At 42.6% G+C, this 21,388-nt stretch overlaps 1 protein-coding gene across 3 annotated transcripts in view; it reads right to left on the reverse strand.

The window, feature by feature from the left end:
* LOC139582461 (E3 ubiquitin-protein ligase RNF19A) overlaps positions 1-21,388 on the reverse strand; it is a 58,607-nt gene that overhangs the window by 3,724 nt on the left and 33,495 nt on the right. For all 3 annotated transcript variants that reach the window (XM_071412482.1, XM_071412485.1, XM_071412484.1), the window contains exons 5-7: positions 14,647-14,794; positions 5,133-5,295; positions 4,226-4,340 (exon numbers count right to left, since the gene is read on the reverse strand). In XM_071412482.1, coding sequence (XP_071268583.1) covers positions 4,226-4,340; positions 5,133-5,295; positions 14,647-14,794 — 426 coding nt within the window. The remainder of the gene's footprint in view (positions 1-4,225; positions 4,341-5,132; positions 5,296-14,646; positions 14,795-21,388) is intronic.

Below are 21,388 nucleotides of genomic sequence, written 5' to 3' on the forward strand. Positions count from 1 at the left end.
AAGAGTGATTCCTGGTATGACAGACACCTTGGTTTCAACAGGACTTCCTGTCAAAATAAATAAACAATACATGAGAACAACTAAGAGTACGCAGAGATTTGTATTTATTTGTATTTATTTAACCTTTATTTAACTAGACAAGTCAGTTAAGAACAAATTCTTATTTTACAATGACAGCCTACCGGGGAACAGTGGGTTAAACTCCCTTGTTTTTTTTTTTTTGTTTTTTTTTTTTTCCACCTTTATTTAACCAGGTAGGCTAGTTGAGAACAAGTTCTCATTTGCAACTGCGACCTGGCCAAGATAAAGCATAGTAGTGTGAACAGACAACACAGAGTTACACATGGAGTAAACAATAAACAAGTCAATAACATGGTAGAAAAAAAGAGAATCTATATACAATGTGTGCAAAAGGCATGAGGTAGGCAATAAATCGAATAGGGGCAGAATTGTTCAGGGGCAGAATTGTTCAGGGGCAGAACGACACATTTTTTTACCTTGTCAGCTCTGGGATTCGATCTAGCAACCTTTTCTGTTACTGGCCCAACGCTCTAACCACTAGGCTACCTGACGCACCAATACATCTATCTTCACCCATCTCTCTCTCCCACGGATGACTGGGTTAAAGTAACAAAAATGGAAACAGGACTGACATTGCCAGCTAGACTTTCTCTTCCTCTTCCCAGTACATCTAACCTAGTATGAACTTTAACCTGATGTACAAAAGGCTTCACTGTAGAGCGCTGCATCACAGGAACATGAAACTCGGTCAGAAATGTTGGGGACACAACAGTGGTCACATGACAAACAAAAAGCGCCATATTGTCAACGCTACACTGGACATTATAGGATACTGTGGCATCAATGACCCGCAGACAGGGTGACACCAGTACATAGGGATGGGAGAGACAGGGAGAGAGGGGGGGAGAGAGACAAGGAGGAGAAAGACGAAAAGAGAGAGAAAGAGGGACGGGGGAGACAGAGAGGAGAGAGAAAAAGACAAGGAGGAGAAAGACGAAAAGAGAGAGAAAGATGGACTGGGGAGACAGAGAGGAGAGAGAGGAGAGAGAGAGAAAGACAAGGAGGAGAAAGAGGGAAAGATAGAGAGAAAGAGGGATGGAGAGACTGAGAGAAGGACAGAGAGAGAAAGAGAGACAAGGAGGAGAAAGAGAGAAATAGAAAGAGGGACGGGGGAGACAGAGAGAAGGAGAGAGAGAGAGAAAGAGAGGAAGAGAGACAAGGAGAAAGAGGGATAGAAAAAAGAGAGCGTCAGAGCTGAAGCCCACAAGAACAGACAAGTCCTTTCAGATGGAGAGAGAGAGAGGGATGGAGAGATGAATGGATGGAGAGGGGGATGTGTGGAGAAAGAGGGAGAGGCTAATGTGCTGAGGCCCAGCCTTCAGTTCAACAGTGTGGTGATGGTAGTGACACTTCAGAGGCGGCAGGGTCAGGCAGAGCACACATACACAAACCAGTGAGGCAGCAGTAAGCTCCCATGCCCCAGGCTTCTGCCAGAGAAATACCTGGGTTCAAATAGTATTTGCAATTCATTTGATTGAGCATGCCTTGAGTGCCAGATGGGTGGGGTTTGCACTTTTGGGACTATTGCATGTCAAAGATTCATCAGACACAGGTTAAGGATTTGAAAGAAACCTAATACTATTTGAACCCAGGCTTCTGCCAGAGACAAACATGTTATGAAATTACAAGTCATCAAAGAGAATAAGGAGTCAAGTCTATTCCAGGTCTATTCCAGGTCTATTCCAGGTCTATTCCAGGTCTATCCCAGGTCTATTCCAGGGCTATTCCAGGTCTATTCCAGGTCTATTCCAGGTCTATTCCAGGTCTATTCCAGGTCTATTCCAGGTCTATTCCAGGTCTATTCCAGGTCTATTCCAGGTCTATTCCAGGGCTATTCCAGGTCTATTCCAGGTCTATTCCAGGTCTATCCCAGGGCTATTCCAGGTCTATCCCAAGGCTATTCCAGGTCTATTCCAGGTCTATTCCAAGGCTATTCCAGGTCTATCCCAGGTCTATTCCAGGGCTATTCCAGGTCTATTCCAGGTCTATTCCAGGTCTATCCCAGGTCTATTCCAGGTCTATTCCAAGGCTATTCCAGGTCTATCCCAGGTCTATTCCAGGGCTATTCCAGGTCTATTCCAGGTCTATTCCAGGTCTATTCCAGGTCTATCCCAGGGCTATTCCAGGGCTATTCCAAGGCTATTCCAAAGCTATTCCAAAGCTATTCTAAGGCAATTCCAGGGCTATTCTGTGTGTGTGTGTTTCTTGTGCGCGTCAGCTCTTTTCTCAGATTGAGAGGAGAACCATATGAGGAGATAGCCAGTTGACCAATGGAGTGTGTGTGTGTGTGTGTGTGTGTGTCCTCGGGCCTCTCTCTGGTAGAGTTAAACTTATGACGTTGGACCAGGAACCATCTCAATTCAATTGAAGGGTCTTTATTGTCATGGAAACATATGTTAACTATACCAAAGCAAGTGATGTTGATAATATACACAAGTGAAATAAACAATATCTCCCAGTAAGTCATATTCTATCTTCACCCATCTCTCTCTCTCCCAGTAAGTCATATTCTATCTTCACCCATCTCTCTCTCTCCCAGTAAGTCATATTCTATCTTCACCCATCTCTCTCTCTCCCAGTAAGTCATATTCTATCTTCACCCATCTCTCTCTCTCCCAGTAAGTCATATTCTATCTTCACCCATCTCTGACCCAGTAAGACATCAATGACTGAGTCCCAAACTGCACCCTATTCCCTATGTCGTGCACTACTTTTGACCAGGGCTCATATGGAATAGGGTGCCATTTGGGATTACTTCTATTACTGCTTTATTGCTGTTCTATTGTCCAGGAAGTAGTTTTTCCAAAATACTGCATGTACCATTATAACAACACAGTGTGATGGAAAGTAACACTATTAAACAGATGATAGACTCTGACTTTAACAGCAAATATTATTGTTTAAAAAAAAAAAATCTTAACCTTTATTTAACTAGGCAAATTCTTATTTTCAATGACGGCCTAGGAACAGTGGGTTAACTGGTTAACTGCCTTGTTCGGGGGCAGAATGACAGATTTTTACCTTGTCAGCTCGGGGGATTCGATCTAGCAAACCTTCCGGTTCCTAGTCCAACGCTCTAACCACTAGGCTACCTGCCGCCCCTGAATATAGTACACGATGTGATGAAACGTTGAAACTAAGTTGCAAGCTACTTTCGTAGCAAAGCGTTGTAGAACGAGTGTCTTGTGAAACACAGTCCAGACACTGGCTCTTGATTTCTTACCATAACTGATTTGACTGAGAAAGCTGCAGCTATCACCAAGCTATGCTAGCTAGCTGCTGTCAGCTAGATATCTTGAAATCATTGGCCACTTTAATAAATTGATCACTAGTCACACTAATAATGCCACTTTAATAATGTTTACATATCTTGCATTACTCATCTCATGTGTATATACTGTATTTTATACCATCTATTGCATCTTGCATAGGCAAGCTTTGCCACTCGGTCATTGCTCATCCATATATTTATATGTATATTTTCTTATTCCATTCCTTTACTTAGATTTGTGTGTCTTAGGTAGTTGTTGTGGAATTGTTAGATTACTTGTAAGGTATTGTTGCACTGTCGGAACTAGAAGCACAAGCATTTCGCTACACTCGCATTAACATCTGCTAACCATGTGTATGTGACCAATAAAATTGGATTTGATTTGCTTTTGATTTGATAGTCTAGCCAGCTGCAGCTATCACCAAGCTATGCTAGCTAGCTGTTGTCAGCTTGGCTAAACACAAGGTCAGTACATGGTTAAGCCAACATAGTACTGAATTAGCTGACAATCTTGAGATGGCAAGTCAGGAGGGAGGGGAGAAGTCCTCAACTTCAAAACGTTGTTCTCGCCAAACCACAGCTAGCTTAAATGACCTTGCTGTACTCACTACTGGGACTTTTTGTTGTGATTGCATGGCAAAGATACAACCAAGAAACACCCACTTCAAACCACAACCCCAAGACAAATGTCGTTTGCCTTCAGTCATGTCCGCTAACATTTCTTAATGAGTATTCATGAAAAACAAATCAGGAAGTGCAAGTTGCCCTGTAAATTACAGCCTAACTCTTAGGGTTTAGTGGACAAGATGGAGAGGTGTTCTCGTTGTTTGTGATCTCGTTGTTTGTGTTGTCATTGTTTGTCGCTGTCCTTACCCACAGTGACAGCAGCTATGACAGGCGACACGAACACGGACATCATGACGCCACTGGCCACCGTTAGGTAATGTTTACTACCTGAGATATTGTTCTTCTTACAGCGACCGTGGACCTGGGGGGGAGGGGAAGAAGAACTCATGATGTCAAAATGGTCGACATGATCATATAAGGTATCATTAGTCGTTTTTTACAATTTCAATTCAGAAAAAATGGTTGAATTGTTATATTTGTGTCACCGATAGCTTTATTAAAATATCACTTGAGAGCAGAAAAAGAGCAGACAGACTTCACAGTGAGCGGACATTCTTTTTCTCTCTGCATAAGACAAGGTCCTATATTTCAGCACATGTAGCTGGGTTAGGGGCTAGGGTTAAGGGTCAATATGTCCTCCTACCTTTCGGCCCATGGAGATGGGTTAGGGTTAAGGGTCAATATGTCCTCCTACCTTTCGGCCCATGGAGATGGGTTAGGGTTAAGGGTCAATATGTCCTCCTATCTTTCGGCCCATGTAGATGGGCTAAGGTTAGGGGTCAACATATCCTCGTACCTTGCGGCCCATGTAGATGGGCTAAGGTTAGGGGTCAACATGTCCTCGTACCTTGCGGCCCATGTAAATAGGCTAAGGTTAGGGGTCAACATGCCCTCGTACCTTGCGGCCCATGTAGATGGGCTAAGGTTAGGGGTCAACATGTCATCGTACCTTGCGGCCCATGTAAATAGGCTAAGGTTAGGGGTCAACATGCCCTCGTACCTTGCGGCCCATGTAGATGGGCTAAGGTTAGGGGTCAACATGTCCTCGTACCTTGCGACCCATGTAGATGGGCTAAGGTTAGGGGTCAACATGTCCTCGTACCTTGCGGCCCATGTAAATGGGCTAAGGTTAGGGGTCAACATGCCCTCGTACCTTGCGGCCCATGTAAATGGGAATGCCCACTATGATGACGGGGATGGCGATGCCAGCGATGAGAGAGATGATTACTGGGGCGCCGAGCAGCATGCCCACCTGCCACAGCACCTTCCGGGTCTGAGACCACGGCTTCTTCCCCCAGAACGTACAACCTGAGGGACTGGAGGAAGAAGACGAAAGACAGGAAGAAGAGTTTAGAGGACGGACTAGAATGTACAGCATGAGGGACTGCAATGCATTCATGAGAGTTTGTTCCATATACAATACCTTCAGAAAGTATTCACACCCTTCAACTTTTTCCACATGTTGTTGTTGTTACAGCCTGAATGTTAAATGGATTAACATTGAGATGTTGTGTCACCGGCCTACACACAATACCTCATAATGTCAAAGTGGAATTATGGTTTTCCAAAATTTGACAAATTAAAAAAATGTAAATGAAAAGCTGAAATGTCTTGAGTCTTAAGTATTCAAAACCTGTGTTAGAGCAAGCCTAAAAAAAGCTCAGGAGTAAAAAAAATTCTTGACTTCTCTAAGGTAGGGGATAGCATTCAGAATTTTGGATGAAAAGCATGCCCAAATTAAACTGCCTGCTTCTCGGGCCCAGAAGATATAATATGCATATAACTGGTATATTTTGATAGAAAACACTCTAAAGTTTCCAAAACTGTTAAAATAGTGTCTGTGAGTATAAAACCTGATTTGGCAGGCGAAAACCTGAGAGAAATCCATTCAGGAAGTAGTTTATTTGTTGGTTTTGTAGTTTTCTATTCAATGCCATTAGAGTATCCATTGACTTAGGACTCAAATTGCAGTTCCTATGCCTTCCACTAGATGTCAACAGTCTTTAGAAATTGTTTCAGGCTTGTATTCTGAAAAATGAGGAAGTAAGAGCAGTCTGAATGAGTGGACCCTAAAGTGTCACAGAGCTTTTTCATGCGCGCGACCGAGAGAATGCGTTTCTTGTTTACCTTTTAAATTGACGACGTTATTGTCCGGTTGAAATATTATCGATTATTTAGGCTAAATACAACCTCAGGATTGAATATAAACATCGTTTGACATGTTTCTATGAACTTTACGGATACAATTTGGATTTTTTTCTGCCTGTTTTGACTGCGTTTGAGCCTATGGATTACTGAAGAAAACGCGCGAACAAAACGGAGGTTTTTGGATATAAAGAGACTTTATCGAACAAAAGGAACATTTATTGAGTAAATGAATGTCTGCTGAGTGCAACCATATGAAGATATTGAGATCACCGGCCTACACACAATACCTCATAATGTCAAAGTGGAATTATGGTTTTCCAAAATTTGACAAATTAATTTTTTTCAATGAAAAGCTGAAATGTCTTGAGTCTTAAGTATTCAAAACCTGTGTTAGAGCAAGCCTAAAAAAACCTCAGGAGTAAAAAAGATGTCTTAACAAGTGACATAATAAGTTGGGTGGAATCACTGTGTGCAATAATAGTGTTTAACATGAATGACTTTGAATGACTACCTCATCTCTGTACCCCTCACATATAATAATCTGTACGGTCCCTCAGTTGAGCAGTTAATTCCAAACAACGATTCAACCACAAAGACCAAGGAAGGTTTTCCAATGCCTCGCAAAGAAGGGCACCTATTGGCAGATGGATAAAAATAAATAAAAGCAGACATTGAATATCCCTTTGAGCATGGTGAAATTATTAATTACATTGGATTGTGTGTCAATACACCCAGTCACTACAAAGATACAGGTGGCATTCCTAATTCAGTTGCCGAAGAGGAAGGAAACTGCTCAGGAATTTCATCATGAGTCCACCTGTGACTTTAAAACAGTTACAGAGTTTAAATGGCTGTGATAGCAGATAACTGAGGATGGATCAACAACATTGTAGTTACTCAACAATACTAACCTAAATGACAGTGTGAAAAGAAGGAAGACTGTACAGAATAAAAATACTCCAAAACATGCCTCCTGTTTGCAATAAGGCACTAAAGTAAAACTTCCAAAAATGTGGTGAAGAAATTAACTTAATGTCCTGAATACAAAATCTTATGTTTGGGGCAAATCCAATACAACACATTACTGAATAACACTCTCCATATTTTAAAGCATAGCGGTGGCTGCATCATGTTATGGGTATGCTTGTCATCGTTAAGGACTGGGAAGTTTTCATGATAAAAATAAACGTAATGGAGCTAAGCACAGGAACAATCCTTGAGGAAAACCTGGTTCAGTCTGCTTTCCACCTGACACTGGGAGATGAATTCACCTTTCAGCAGGACAATAACCTAAAACACAAAAGCGAAATCTACACTGGACTTGCTTAACAAGAAGACAGTAAATGTGGCCGAGTTACAGTTTTGACTTAAATCGGCTTGAAAATCTATGGCAAGACTTGAAAACACTTGTCTAGTAATGATCAACAACCAATTTGACAGAGTTTGAAGAATTTTAAAAAGAATAATGGCCAAATATTGTATAATCCAGGTGTGCAAAGCTCTCAGAGACTTACCCAGAAAGACTCACAGCTCTTAGAGACTTACCCGGAAAAACTCACAGCTCTTAGAGACTTACCCGGAAAAACTCACAGCTCTTAGAGACTCACTCAGAAAGATTCAAAGCTGTAATCACTGCCAAATGTGATTCTAACATGTATTGACTCAGGGGTGTGAATACTTATGTAAATTAGATTTCTGTATTTCATTTTCAATCATTTTGCAAATATTTAAAAAAATATATATGTTTTCATTTTGTGTTTATCGTGTATTGGGAGAAAAAAATCTGAACAGTCTGAACACTGAGATCAGTAGGAACCGTCTGAAAAGTAGGAACAGAAATTATCGGATATTGTAGATGGGTGATTTTACTTTATTTTTTCATTTTGAATTCAGGCTGTAACACAACAACATGTGGAATAAGAAAAGGGGTATGAACACTCTCTGAAAGCACTGACTAGGATAAAGGGGTCCATTTGACTGTCTAGGATAAAGTGGTCCATTTGACTGTCTAGGATAAAGGGGTCCATTTGACTGTCTAGGATAAAGGGGTCCATTTGACTGTCTAGGATAAAGTGGTCCATTTGACTGTCTAGGATAAAGGGGTCCATTTGACTGTCTAGGATAAAGGGGTCCATTTGACTGTCTAGGATAAAGGGGTCCATTTGACTGTCTAGGATAAAGGGGTCCATTTGACTGTCTAGGATAAAGGGGTCCATTTGACTGTCTAGGATTAAGGGGTCCATTTGACTGTCTAGGATAAAGGGGTCCATTTGACTGTCTAGGATAAAGGGGTCCATTTGACTGTCTAGGATAAAGGGGTCCATTTGACTGTCTAGGATAAAGGGGTCCATTTCACTGTGTAGGGAATAGGGGTCCATTTCACTGTCTAGGGAATAGGGGTCCATTTGACTGTCTAGGATAAAGGGGTCCATTTGACTGTCTAGGATAAAGGGGTCCATTTGACTGTCTAGGATAAAGGGGTCCATTTGACAGTCTAGGATAAAGGGGTCCATTTGACTGTCTAGGATAAAGGGGTCCATTTGACTGTCTAGGATAAAGGGGTCCATTTCACTGTGTAGGGAATAGGGGTCCATTTCACTGTGTAGGGAATAGGGGTCCATTTCACTGTCTAGGGAATAGGGGTCCATTTGACTGTCTAGGATAAAGGGGTCCATTTCACTGTGTAGGGAATAGGGGTCCATTTGACTGTCTAGGGAATAGGGGTCCATTTGACTGTCTAGGGAATAGGGGTCCATTTCACTGTCTAGGGAATAGGGGTCCATTTCACTGTCTAGGGAATAGGGGTCCATTTGACTGTCTAGGGAATAGGGGTCCATTTCACTGTCTAGGGAATAGGGGTCCATTTGACTGTCTAGGGAATAGGGGTCCATTTGACTGTCTAGGGAATAGGGGTCCATTTGACTGTCTAGGGAATAGGGGTCCATTTGACTGTCTAGGGAATAGGGGTCCATTTCACTGTCTAGGGAATAGGGGTCCATTTGACTGTCTAGGGAATAGGGGTCCATTTCACTGTCTATGGAATAGGGGTCCATTTCACTGTCTAGGGAATAGGGGTCCATTTGACTGTCTAGGGAATAGGGGTCCATTTCACTGTCTAGGGAATAGGGGTCCATTTCACTGTCTAGGGAATAGGGGTCCATTTCACTGTCTAGGGAATAGGGGTCCATTTGACTGTCTAGGGAATAGGGGTCCATTTCACTGTCTAGGGAATAGGGGTCCATTGCACTGTCTAGGGAAAAGGGAGCCATTTCACTGTCTAGGGAATAGGGGTCCATTTCACTGTCTAGGGAATAGGGGTCCATTTCACTGTCTAGGGAAAAGGGAGCCATTTCACTGTCTAGGGAATAGGGGTCCATTTCACTGTCTAGGGAAAAGGGAGCCATTTGACTGTCTAGGGAAAAGGGAGCCATTTGACTGTCTAGGGAAAAGGGAGCCATTTGACTGTCTAGGGAAAAGGGGTCCATTTCACTGTCTAGGGAAAAGGGAGCCATTTGACTGTCTAGGGAAAAGGGAGCCATTTGACTGTCTAGGGAATAGAGGGCCATTAACGCTGTAGGGAATAGAGGGCCATTAACTCTGTAGGGAATAGAGGGCCATTAACTCTGTAGGGAATAGAGGGCCATTAACTCTGTAGGGAATAGAGGGCCATTAACTCTGTAGGGAATAGAGGGCCATTAACTCTGTAGGGAATAGAGGGCCATTAACTCTGTAGGGAATAGAGGGCCATTAACTCTGTGGGGAATAGGGGGCCATTAACTCTGTGGGGAATAGAGGGCCATTAACTCTGTGGGGAATAGAGGGCCATTAACTCTGTAGGGAATAGAGGGCCATTAACTCTGTGGGGAATAGAGGGCCATTAACTCTGTAGGGAATAGAGGGCCATTAACTCTGTAGGGAATAGAGGGCCATTAACTCTGTAGGGAATAGAGGGCCATTAACTCTGTAGGGAATAGAGGGCCATTAACTCTGTGGGGAATAGAGGGCCATTAACTCTGTAGGGAATAGAGGGCCATTAACTCTGTAGGGAATAGAGGGGCCATTAACTCTGTAGGGACTAGAAGGCCATTAACTCTGTAGGGAATAGAGGGCCATTAACTCTGTAGGGAATAGAGGGCCATTAACTCTGTAGGGAATAGAGGGCCATTAACTCTGTAGGGAATAGAGGGCCATTAACTCTGTAGGGAAAATGAGGCCATTTGGGATACACCCTGGAAGCAGATTTGGGTGATTTAATGGATGAAAAGTCTGCACTGGCGCTCGTCCAACACTGGAATAATCAATGGCTGCTACCACTCCACCCCCATGTCGTTAAAACAGTTAGAAACAGAGACATAGCAGCAAACCACACATCCCTATAGCTTGTGTATATTTCCATCCAAATGGTACCCTATTCCCTATATAGTGCACTACATTCGACCAGAGCCAATAGGGAAGTAGTGCACTATATAGGGAATAGGGTGCCATTTGGAGTGAACTCAGATACTAGCTATAGGGATGTGTTGGCTTGCTCCTCTCTGGACCACTAACCTCTACTACCGTAGCTTAGAACTCATGTGAGAAAGACGTGGGTAGTATATAATGCCACATTTTATCTGATGGCTGGAATCTATGCATCTTTAAAATCCCATAAGCTTTTTCAGTCTGACCTAAATTGACATGACAGTACCTTCGAGTAGAGCCTGAAGGTCTCTCTCTTTGGTTACATTTCTCTTTATGTATCTGTGTCCGCTGTCTGTCCTGTGTATCTGCCTGTGTCCCATAGCTACCTGAGGTAGTGGTAACCGTTAGTAACAGTGTCTATAGCTACCTGAGTTAGTGGTAACCGTTACTAACAGTGTCTATAGCTACCTGAGGTAGTGGTAACCGTTACTAACAGTGTCTATAGCTAGCTGAGGTAGTGGTAACCGTTAGTAACAGTGTCTATAGCTACCTGAGGTAGTGGTAACCGTTACTAACAGTGTCTATAGCTAGCTGAGGTAGTGGTAACCGTTAGTAACAGTGTCTATAGCTACCTGAGGTAGTGGTAACCGTTAGTAACAGTGTCTATAGCTACCTGAGGTAGTGGTAACCGTTAGTAACAGTGTCTATAGCTACCTGAGGTAGTGGTAACCGTTAGTAACAGTGTCTATAGCTACCTGAGGTAGTGGTAACTAGGGCTTTTGCGGTGACCGTATTACCGCCACACCAGCAGTCATGAGTCATAGGGCTGTGGAGGTCACGAATTTTTGTCAGCCGGTGATTGTCAAGCAAATAACTGTCCGTCTCACCGTAATTTACCGTTAATTAACATAAACACATTTAGTAACTCCTGGCTCCCACACATAGTCTACAAGCTATTTTTAAAAGTCTAATAAGTCTTCACAATAAATCCATTATTTATTTTAGACAGGTCTAAAGAAGCGTGATATGAAGAAAATGTAGTGTATTTCAGAAGAAAAGAATAGCATCCTCTGAGTTGTCCTTATTTTAGGCCCTGATGTGGCTATGCCAAATGGCTGTGGGCTACACTAGTTCATTTAGCGGACAAGATTTGCTTATAATTCCGTGGCATTATTTTATATTATTTTATAGTATGAAGAAAACAATTGATCAAAGCTGAAAAAATATATAAATATTTTCTCCAAACGATTTGAGGGAGGGCTCACTATTCTGTGTTGTGCGGTTAATAAAGAGATACAGTTGAAGTCAGAAGTTTAAATAGACTTACGTTGGAGTCATTAAAACTCATTTTTCAACCACTTCACAAATTTCTTGTTAACAAACTATAGTTTTGGCAAGTCGGTTAGGACATCTACCTTGTGCATGACACAAGTCATTTTTCCAACAATTGTTTACAGACAGATTATTTCACTTATAATTCACTGTATCACAATTCCATTGGGTCAGAAGTGTACATACACTAAGTTGACTGTGCCTTTAAACAGCTTGGAAAATTCCAGAAAATGATGTCATGGCTTTAGAAGCTTCTGATAGGCTAATTAGACATCATTTGAGTCAATTGGAGGTGTACCTGTGGATGTATTTCAAGGCCTACCTTCAAACTCAGTGCCTCTTTGCTTGACATCATTGGAAACTCAAAAGAAATCAGCCAAGACCTCAGAAAAATTATTGTAGACCTCCACAAGTCTGGTTCATCCTTGGGAGCAATTTCCAAACGACTGAAAGTACCACGTTCATCTGTACAAACAATAGTACGCAAGTATAAACACCATGGGACAACGCAGCTGTCATACCGCTCAGGAAGGAGACATGTTCTGTCTCCTAGAGATGAACGTACTTTGGTGCGAAAAGTGCAAATCAATCCCAGAACAACAGCAAAGGACCTTGTGAAGATGCTGAAGAAAACAGGTACAAAAGTATCTATATCCACAGTAAAACGAGTCCTATATCGACATAACCTGAAAGGCCGCTCAGCAAAGAAGAAGCCACTGCTCCAAAACCGCCATAAAAAAGCCAGACTACAGTTTGCAACTGCACATGGGGACAAAGATCATACTTTTTGGAGAAATGTCCTCTGGTCTGATGAAACAAAAATATTACTATTTGGCCATAATGACCATCATTATGTTTGGAGGAAAAAGGGGGAGGCTTGCAAGCCGAAGAACAGCATCCCAACCGTGAAGCACAGGGGTGGCAGCATCATTTTGTGGGGGTGCTTTGCTGTAGGAGGGACTGGTGCACTTCACAAAATAAATAACTTAATGAGGAAGGAAAATGATGTGGATATATTGAAGCAACATCTCAAGACATCAGTCAGGAAGTTAAAGCTTGGTCGCAAATGGGTCTTCTAAATGGACAGTGACCCCAGGCATACTTCCAAAGTTGTGGCAAAATGGCATAAGGACAACAAAGTCAAGGTATTGGAGTGGCCATCACAAAGCCCTGACCTCAAACCCATACAAAATTGTGAGCAGAACTGAAAAAGCGTGTGCGAGCAAGGAGGCCTACAAACCTGACTCAGTTACACCAGCTCTGTCAGGAGGAATGGGCCAAAATTAACCCAACTTATTGTGGGAAGCTTGTGGAAGGCTACCTAAAACGTTTGACTCAAGTTCAACAATTTAAAGGCAATGCTACCAAATACTAATTGAGTGTATGTAAACTTCTGACCCACTGGGAATGTGATGAAATAAATCATTCTCTCTACTATTATTCTGACATTTCACATTCTCAAAATAAAGTGGTGATCCTAACTGACCGGGAAATTTTTACTAGGATTAAATGTTGTGAATTGTGAAAAACTGAGTTTAAATGTATATGGCTAAGGTGTATGCAAACTTCCAACTTCAACTGCAGGTCCTCCTATATGCTTAATTTAGAGTTATTAATGTAACTTTAGTTGTTCTACAAACGTTGGTCTGATATGTTTTGATTTTTAATACATTGTAAGGCTGCAGGACGCGACTCTAATGATGATTTTAAATGAATAAATAAATGAGCTCTGCTTTGTTTTTTTCCCCCGCAGGCAATACTCTATTATTAACAATTTGACAAGCACTTATTAATGCCTCGAATTTCACGGCGGAATCCTCTTTGTGGCCGTAACGCACGCTAAATAAAATCCATGCCCCTTTTGCTTCACCAGAGTGCTGCGTTGTGCCCTTCTCCCTGAGTGTGCTGTGCAATCTGAAGCATCTCTCCCTCACACGGCTCTCTGTCACGTGATCGGGTCTTTCTCACAGGCTACAAGTGAAGACAGACGCATCAGGGATGCCACTCCGCACGTTCTTATCCAATTCCGATGTGCATATTGAAGATATTGGAAGAACGGTCCACGTTTACTTTTTGTCAGTCAACAAGATGAGTAGGCCTAACGAAGAGCAAAAGCACTAGCCTATGTCAATCTACTATCCCCCATAGTACAAAAGTCAACCTATTCCATTCTGTGGGAAAAATAAATATTACAAACATAGTCTGGGACAGTTGTGGGATGTGATAGATCCCAAATTAATACAACCACTAGCATAAAAAAACAAAAACATTTTTCATGCAATGTGGCAAATCAGAACGTTCAGCTTAAAATGTCGATAAACTGTGAGGCGATTTGTTCACATTGTAAGAGGTGGCAATGCACACGTGGCAGTAGGCTATAAGCACAAATGTTCCATTAGCGGAAAACACCACTTGAGACCATCAGTCTTTTGCATGACAATAACCGGCTGACAAAATTAAACGACTGCCACAGCCCTAGTGGTAACCGTTAGTAACAGTGACTAGCTACACGAGGTAGTGGTAACCGTTAGTAACAGTGACTAGCTACATGAGGTAGTGGTAACCGTTAGTAACAGTGACTAGCTACATGAGGTAGTGGTAACCGTTAGTAACAGTGACTAGCTACATGAGGTAGTGGTAACCGTTAGTAACAGTGACTAGCTACATGAGGTAGTGGTAACCGTTAGTAACAGTGACTAGCTACACGAGGTAGTGGTAACCGTTAGTAACAGTGGCTATAGCTACCTGAGGTAGTGGTAACCGTTAGTAACAGTGGCTATAGCTACCTGAGGTAGTGCACGTCGGTGATCTCTTGCATACACAGCCAGCAGAACTGGCAGGCGCACACGGTACAGTTCATCCGGTTACAGCTGCCGTCGTTGGTCTTCATGATGTAGGCCCCACAACGAGGACACGCCTTGATCTCCTCTGACTCTGGAAGGAGACACACAGGTGTGAGACAGAGAGACGTGGAAGGACATGACTACTATGGCAGTATGTAAAGAAGAAGACTATGTATGTACTACGACTAGCTACATACAGGATGTCTGACTACTATGTGTGTGTACGGTACTACGACTAGCTACATACTGTATGTCTGAACAGTAGAAACAGTCTGAACAGAAGAAACAGTCTGAACAGAAGAAAGTCTGAACAGTAGGAACAGTCTGAACAAAAGAAACAGTCTGAACAGTAGAAACAGTCTGAACAGTAGAAACAGTCTGAACAGTAGAAACAGTCTGAACAGAATAAACAGTCTGAACAGAAGAAACAGTCTGAACAGTAGGAACAGTCTGAACAGAAGAAACAGTCTGAACAGTAGAAACAGTCTGAACAGTAGGAACAGTCTGAACAGTGGAAACAGTCTGAACAGTAGGAACAGGCTGAACAGTAGGAACAGGCTGAACAGTAGGAACAGTCGGAACAGTCTGAACAGAAGAAACAGTCTGAACAGTAGAAACAGTCTGAACAGTAGCAACAGTCTGAACAGAAGAAACAGTCTGAACAGTCTGAACAGTGGGAACAGTCTGAACAGCAGGAACACTCTGAACAGTATAACCTATAGGAACAATCTGAGCAGTCTGAACAGTAAGAAGAGTCTGAACAGTCGGAACAGTCGGAACAGTAGGAACAGTCTGAACAGTAGAAACAGTCTGAACAGTAGGAACAGGCTGAACAGTAGGAACAGTAGGAACAGTCTGAACAGTAGAAACAGTCTGAACAGAAGAAACAGTCTGAACAGTAGAAACAGTCTGAACAGAAGAAACAGTCTGAACAGAAGAAACAGTCTGAACAGAAGAAACAGTCTGAACAGTCTGAACAGTGGGAACAGTCTGAACAGCAGGAACACTCTGAACAGTATAACCTATAGGAACAATCTGAGCAGTCTGAACAGTAAGAAGAGTCTGAACAGTCGGAACAGTTTGAGCAGTCTGAACAGTCTGAACAGTCTGAACAGTCTGAACAGTATAACCTATAGGAACAGTATAACCTATAGGAAAAGTATAACCTATAGGAACAGTATAACCTATAGGAACAGTATAACCTATAGGAACAATCTGAACAGTATAACCTTTAGGAACAGTATAACCTATAGGAACAGTATAACCTATAGGAACAGTATAACCTATAGGAACAGTATAACCTAAAGGAACAGTATAACCTATAGGAACAGTATAACCTATAGGAACAATCTGAACAGTATGACCTATAGGAACAGTATAACCTATAGGAACAGTATAACCTATAGGAACAGTATAACCTATAGGAACAATCTGAACAGTATAACCTATAGGAACAGTATAACCTATAGGAACAGTATAACCTTTAGGAACAGTATAACCTATAGGAACAGTATAACCTATAGGAACAGTATAACCTATAGGAACAGTATAACCTATAGGAAAGTATAACCTTAGGAACAGTATAACCTATAGGAACAGTATAACCTATAGGAACAGTATAACCTATAGGAACAGTATAACCTATAGGAACAGTATAACCTTAGGAACAGTATAACCTATAGGAACAGTATAACCTATAGGAACAGTATAACCTTAGGAACAGTATAACCTATAGGACAATCTGAACAGTATAACCTATAGGAACAGTATAACCTATAGGAACAGTATAACCTATAGGAACAGTATAACCTTAGGAACAGTATAACCTATAGGAACAGTATAACCTATAGGAACAGTATAACCTATAGGAACAGTATAACCTATAGGAACAGTATAACCTATAGGAACAGTATAACCTATAGGAACAGTATAACCTATAGGAACAGTATAACCTATAGGAACAGTATAACCTTTAGGAACAGTATAACCTATAGGAACAGTATAACCTATAGGAACAGTATAACCTTTAGGAACAGTATAACCTATAGGAACAATCTGAACAGTATAACCTATAGGAACAGTATAACCTATAGGAACAGTATAACCTTTAGGAACAGTATAACCTATAGGAACAATCTGAACAGTATAACCTTTAGGAACAGTATAACCTATAGGAACAGTATAACCTATAGGAAAAGTATAACCTATAGGAACAGTATAACCTATAGGAACAGTATAACCTATAGGAACAGTATAACCTTTAGGAACAGTATAACCTATAGGAACAGTATAACCTATAGGAACAATGTGAACAGTATAACCTTTAGGAACAGTATAACCTATAGGAACAGTATAACCTTTAGGAACAATCTGAGCAGTCTGAACAGCAGGAACAGTCTGAACAGCAGGAACAGTAGGAACATGCTGAACAGTAGGAACAGTCTGAACAGTCTGAACAGCAGGAACAGGCTGAACAGCAGGAACAGGCTGAACAGCAGGAACAGGCTGAACAGTCTGAACAGCAGGAACAGTCTGAACAGTCTGAACAGCAGGAACAGGCTGAACAGCAGGAACAGGCTGAACAGCAGGAACAGGCTGAACAGCAGGAACAGTCTGAACAGTAGGAACAGGCTGAACAGCAGGAACAGTCTGAACAGTAGGAACAGTCTGAACAGTCTGAATGGTAGGAACAGGCTGAACAGTCTGAAAAGTCTCAACAGTAGGAACAGGCTGAACAGCAGGAACAGTCTGAAAAGTCTCAACAGCAGGAACAGTCTGAACAGTAGGAAAAATAGGGACGTCTGAACAGTCTGAAGTGTATTAAAAATAGCAACAGTCTGGAAAGCCGGGACAGTCTGATGAGTATTAAAAATAGGAACAGTAAGAAGAGTCTGAACAGTAGGAACAGTCTAAACAGTAGGAACAGTCTGAACAGTAGGAACAGTCTGAACAGTAGGAACAGTCTCAACAGTAGGAACAGTCTAAACAGTAGGAACAGTCTAAACAGTAGGAACAGTAGGAACAGTCTGAACAGTAGGAACAGTCTGAACAGTAGGAACAGTCTGAACAGTAGGAACAGTCTAAACAGTCTGAACAGTCTGAACAGTAGGAACAGTCTGAACAGTAAGAAGAGTCTGAACAGTAGGAACAGTCTGAACAGTAGGAACAGTCTAAACAGTCTGAACAGTAGGAAGTGTCTGAACAGTAGGAACATTATGGGTGTATCCCTGTCAGACTACCTTCTCCGTACAATGTACTGTATCATGACTAGTATGTGAACTGTATGTACTACACTATATATACAAAAGTATGTGGACGCGCTTCAAATGATTGGATTCGGCTATTTCAGCCAAACCCGTTGCTGAAAGGTGTATAAAACACAGCCATGCAATCTCCATAGACAAACATTGGCAGTAGAATGGGCTAACTGAAGAGCTCAGTGACTTTCAATGTGGCACTGCTATCTGATGCCACCTTTCCAACAAGTCAATTCTGCGAATTTCTGCCCTGCTAGAGCTGCCCCGGTCAACTGTAAGTGCTGTTATTGTGAAGTGAAATGTCTAGGAGCAACAACGGCTCAGTCGCAAAGTGGTAAGCCACACATGCTCACAGAACGGGATCGCCGAGAGCTGAAGCGAAGTAGTGCGCAAAAATCGTCTGTCCTCGGTTGCAACACTCACTATCGCATTCCAAACTGCCTCTGGAAGCAACGTCAGCACAAGAACTGTTCGTCAGGAGCTTCATGAAATGGGTTTCCGTGGCCGAGCAGCCGCACACTAAGATCACCATGCGCAATGCCAAGCGTCGGCAGGAGTGGTGTAATGGTCGCTGCCATTGGACTCTGGAGCAGTGGAAACGCATTCTCTGGAGTTTTGAATCACTCTTCCCCATTTGGCAGTCCGACGGACGAATCTGGGTTTGGCGGATGCCAGGAGAACGCTACATGCCCCAATGCTGGGCTAGACAATCTGGACCCTCCCTTTCTAAAATTATCAGCCGAAATTGTTGCAACCCCTATTACTAGCCTGTTCAACCTCTCTTTCGTATCATCTGAGATCCCCAAAGATTGGAAAGCTGCCACGGTCATCCCCCTCTTCAAAGGGGGCGACACTCTAGACCCAAACTATTATAGACCTATATCCATCCTGCCCTGCCTTTCGAAAGTTTTCGAAAGTGAAGTTAATAAACAGATCACCGACCATTTCGAATCCCACCGTACCTTCTCCACTATGCAATCTGGTTTCCGAGCTGGTCACGGGTGCACCTCAGCCATGCTCATGGTCCTAAACAATATCATAACCGCCATCGATAAAAGACAGTACTGTGCAGCTGTATTCATCGACCTGGCCAAGGCTTTCGACTCTGTCAATCACCACATTCTTATCGGCAGACTCAATAGCCTTGGCTTCTCGAATGACTGCCTCGCCTGGTTCACCAACTACTTCTCAGATAGATTTCAGTGTGTCAAATCGGAGGGCCTGTTGTCCGGACCTCTGGCAGTCTCTATGGGGGTGCCACAGGGTTCAATTCTCGGGCCGACTCTTTTCTCTGTATATATCAATGATGTCGCTCTTGCTGCTGGTGATTCTCTGATCCACCTCTACGCAGACGACACCATTCTGTATACATCTGGCCCTTCTTTGGACACTGTGCTAACAAACCTCCAAACGAGCTTCAACGCCATACAACACTCCTTCCGTGGCCTCCAACTGCTTTTAAATGCTAGTAAAATAAGTGCCGATTGCTGCCCGCACCCTCCCGCCGGACTAGCATCACTAGTCTGGACGGTTCTGACCTAGAATATGTGGACAACTACAAATACCTAGGTGTCTGGTTAGACTGTAAACTCTCCTTCCAGACTCACATTAAGCATCTCCAATCCAAAATTAAATCTAGAATCGGCTTCTTATTTCGCAACAAAGCCTCCTTCACTCATGCAGCCAAACATACCTTCGTAAAACTGACCATCCTGCCGATCCTCGACTTCGGCGATGTAATCTATAAAATAGCCTCCAACACTCTACTCAACAAATTGGATGTAGTCTATCACAGTGCCATCCATTTTATCACCAAAGCCCCATATACTACATACCACTGCGACCTGTATGCTCTCGTTGGCTGGCCCTCGCTACATATCCGTCGCCAAACCAACTGGCTCCAGGTCATCTATAAGTAAAGCCCCGCCTTATCTCAGCTCACTGGTCACCATAGCAACACCCACCTGTAGCACGCGGTCCAGCAGGTATATTGCACTGGTCATCCCCAAAGCCAACACTTCCTTTGGCCGCTTTTCCTTCCAGTTCTCTACTGCCAATGACTGGAACGAATTGTAAAAATCACTGAAGCTGGAGACTCATATCTCCCTATCTAACTTTAAGCATCAGCTGTCAGAGCAGCTTACCGATCCCTGTACCTGTACACAGCCAATCTGTAAATAGCACACCCGACTACCTCATCCCCATATTATTACTTACCCTCTTGCTCTTTTGCACCCCAGTATCTCTACTTGCACATCATCATCTGCACATCTATCACTCCAGTATTAATGCTAAATTGTAATTATTTTCGCCTCTATGGTCTATTTATTGCCTACCTCCCAACTATACTACATTTGCACACACTGTACATAGATTTTTCTATTGTGTTATTGACTGTACTTTTGTTTATGTGTAACTCTGTGTTGTTGTTTTTGTCGCACTGCTTTGCTCTATCTTGGCCAGGTCGCAGTTGTAAATGACAACTTGTTCTCAACTGGCCTACCTGGTTAAATAAAGGGTAAATTAAAAAAGATATATATTTTGGTAAAGTTTGGTGGAGGAGACTAGGCCCCTTAGTTCCACTGAAGGGAAATCTTAACACTACAGCGTACAATTACATTGTAGACGATTCTGTTTAAAGAAATTATAATAATAATTTCACCTTTATTTAACCAGGTAGGCTAGTTGAGAACAAGTTCTCATTTACAACTGCGACCTGGCCAAGATAAAGCAAAGCAGTGCGACAGAAACAACAACACAGAGTTACACATGGAAGAAACAGACATACAGTCAACAACACAATAGAAGAAAAAGAATGTCTATATACAGTGTGTGCAAATGGCGTGAGGAGGTAAGGCAATAAATAGGCCATAGTAGCAAAGTAATTACAATTTAGCTGATTAACACTGGACCCTCTCTTTGTGCTTCCAACTTTATGGCAACAGTTCAGGTAAAGGCCCATTCCTGTTTCAGCATGACAACGCCCCCCGTGCACAAAGCGAGGTCCATACAGAAATGGTTTGTCGAGATCAGTGTGGAAGAACTTGACTGGCCTGCACAGAGCCATGACCTCAACCCCATCGAACACCTTTGGGAAGAATTGGAACGCCGACTGCGAGCCAGGCCTAATCGCCCAACATCAGTGCCTGACCTCACTAATGCTCTTGTGGCTGAATGGAAGCAAGTCCCCGCAGCAATGTTCCAACATCTAGTGGAAAGCCTTCCCAGAAGAGTGGAGGCTGTTATAGCAGCAATGTTCCAACATCTAGTGAAAAGCCTTCCCAGAAGAGTGGAGGCTGTTATAGCAGCAATGTTCCAACATCTAGTGAAAAGCCTTCCCAGAAGAGTGGAGGCTGTTATAGCAGCAATGTTCCAACATCTAGTGGAAAGCCTTCCCAGAAGAGTGGAGGCTGTTATAGCAGCAATGT

Source organism: Salvelinus alpinus, chromosome 8 (assembly GCF_045679555.1).
Source record: "Salvelinus alpinus chromosome 8, SLU_Salpinus.1, whole genome shotgun sequence".
NCBI classification, from domain to species: domain Eukaryota; kingdom Metazoa; phylum Chordata; class Actinopteri; order Salmoniformes; family Salmonidae; genus Salvelinus; species Salvelinus alpinus.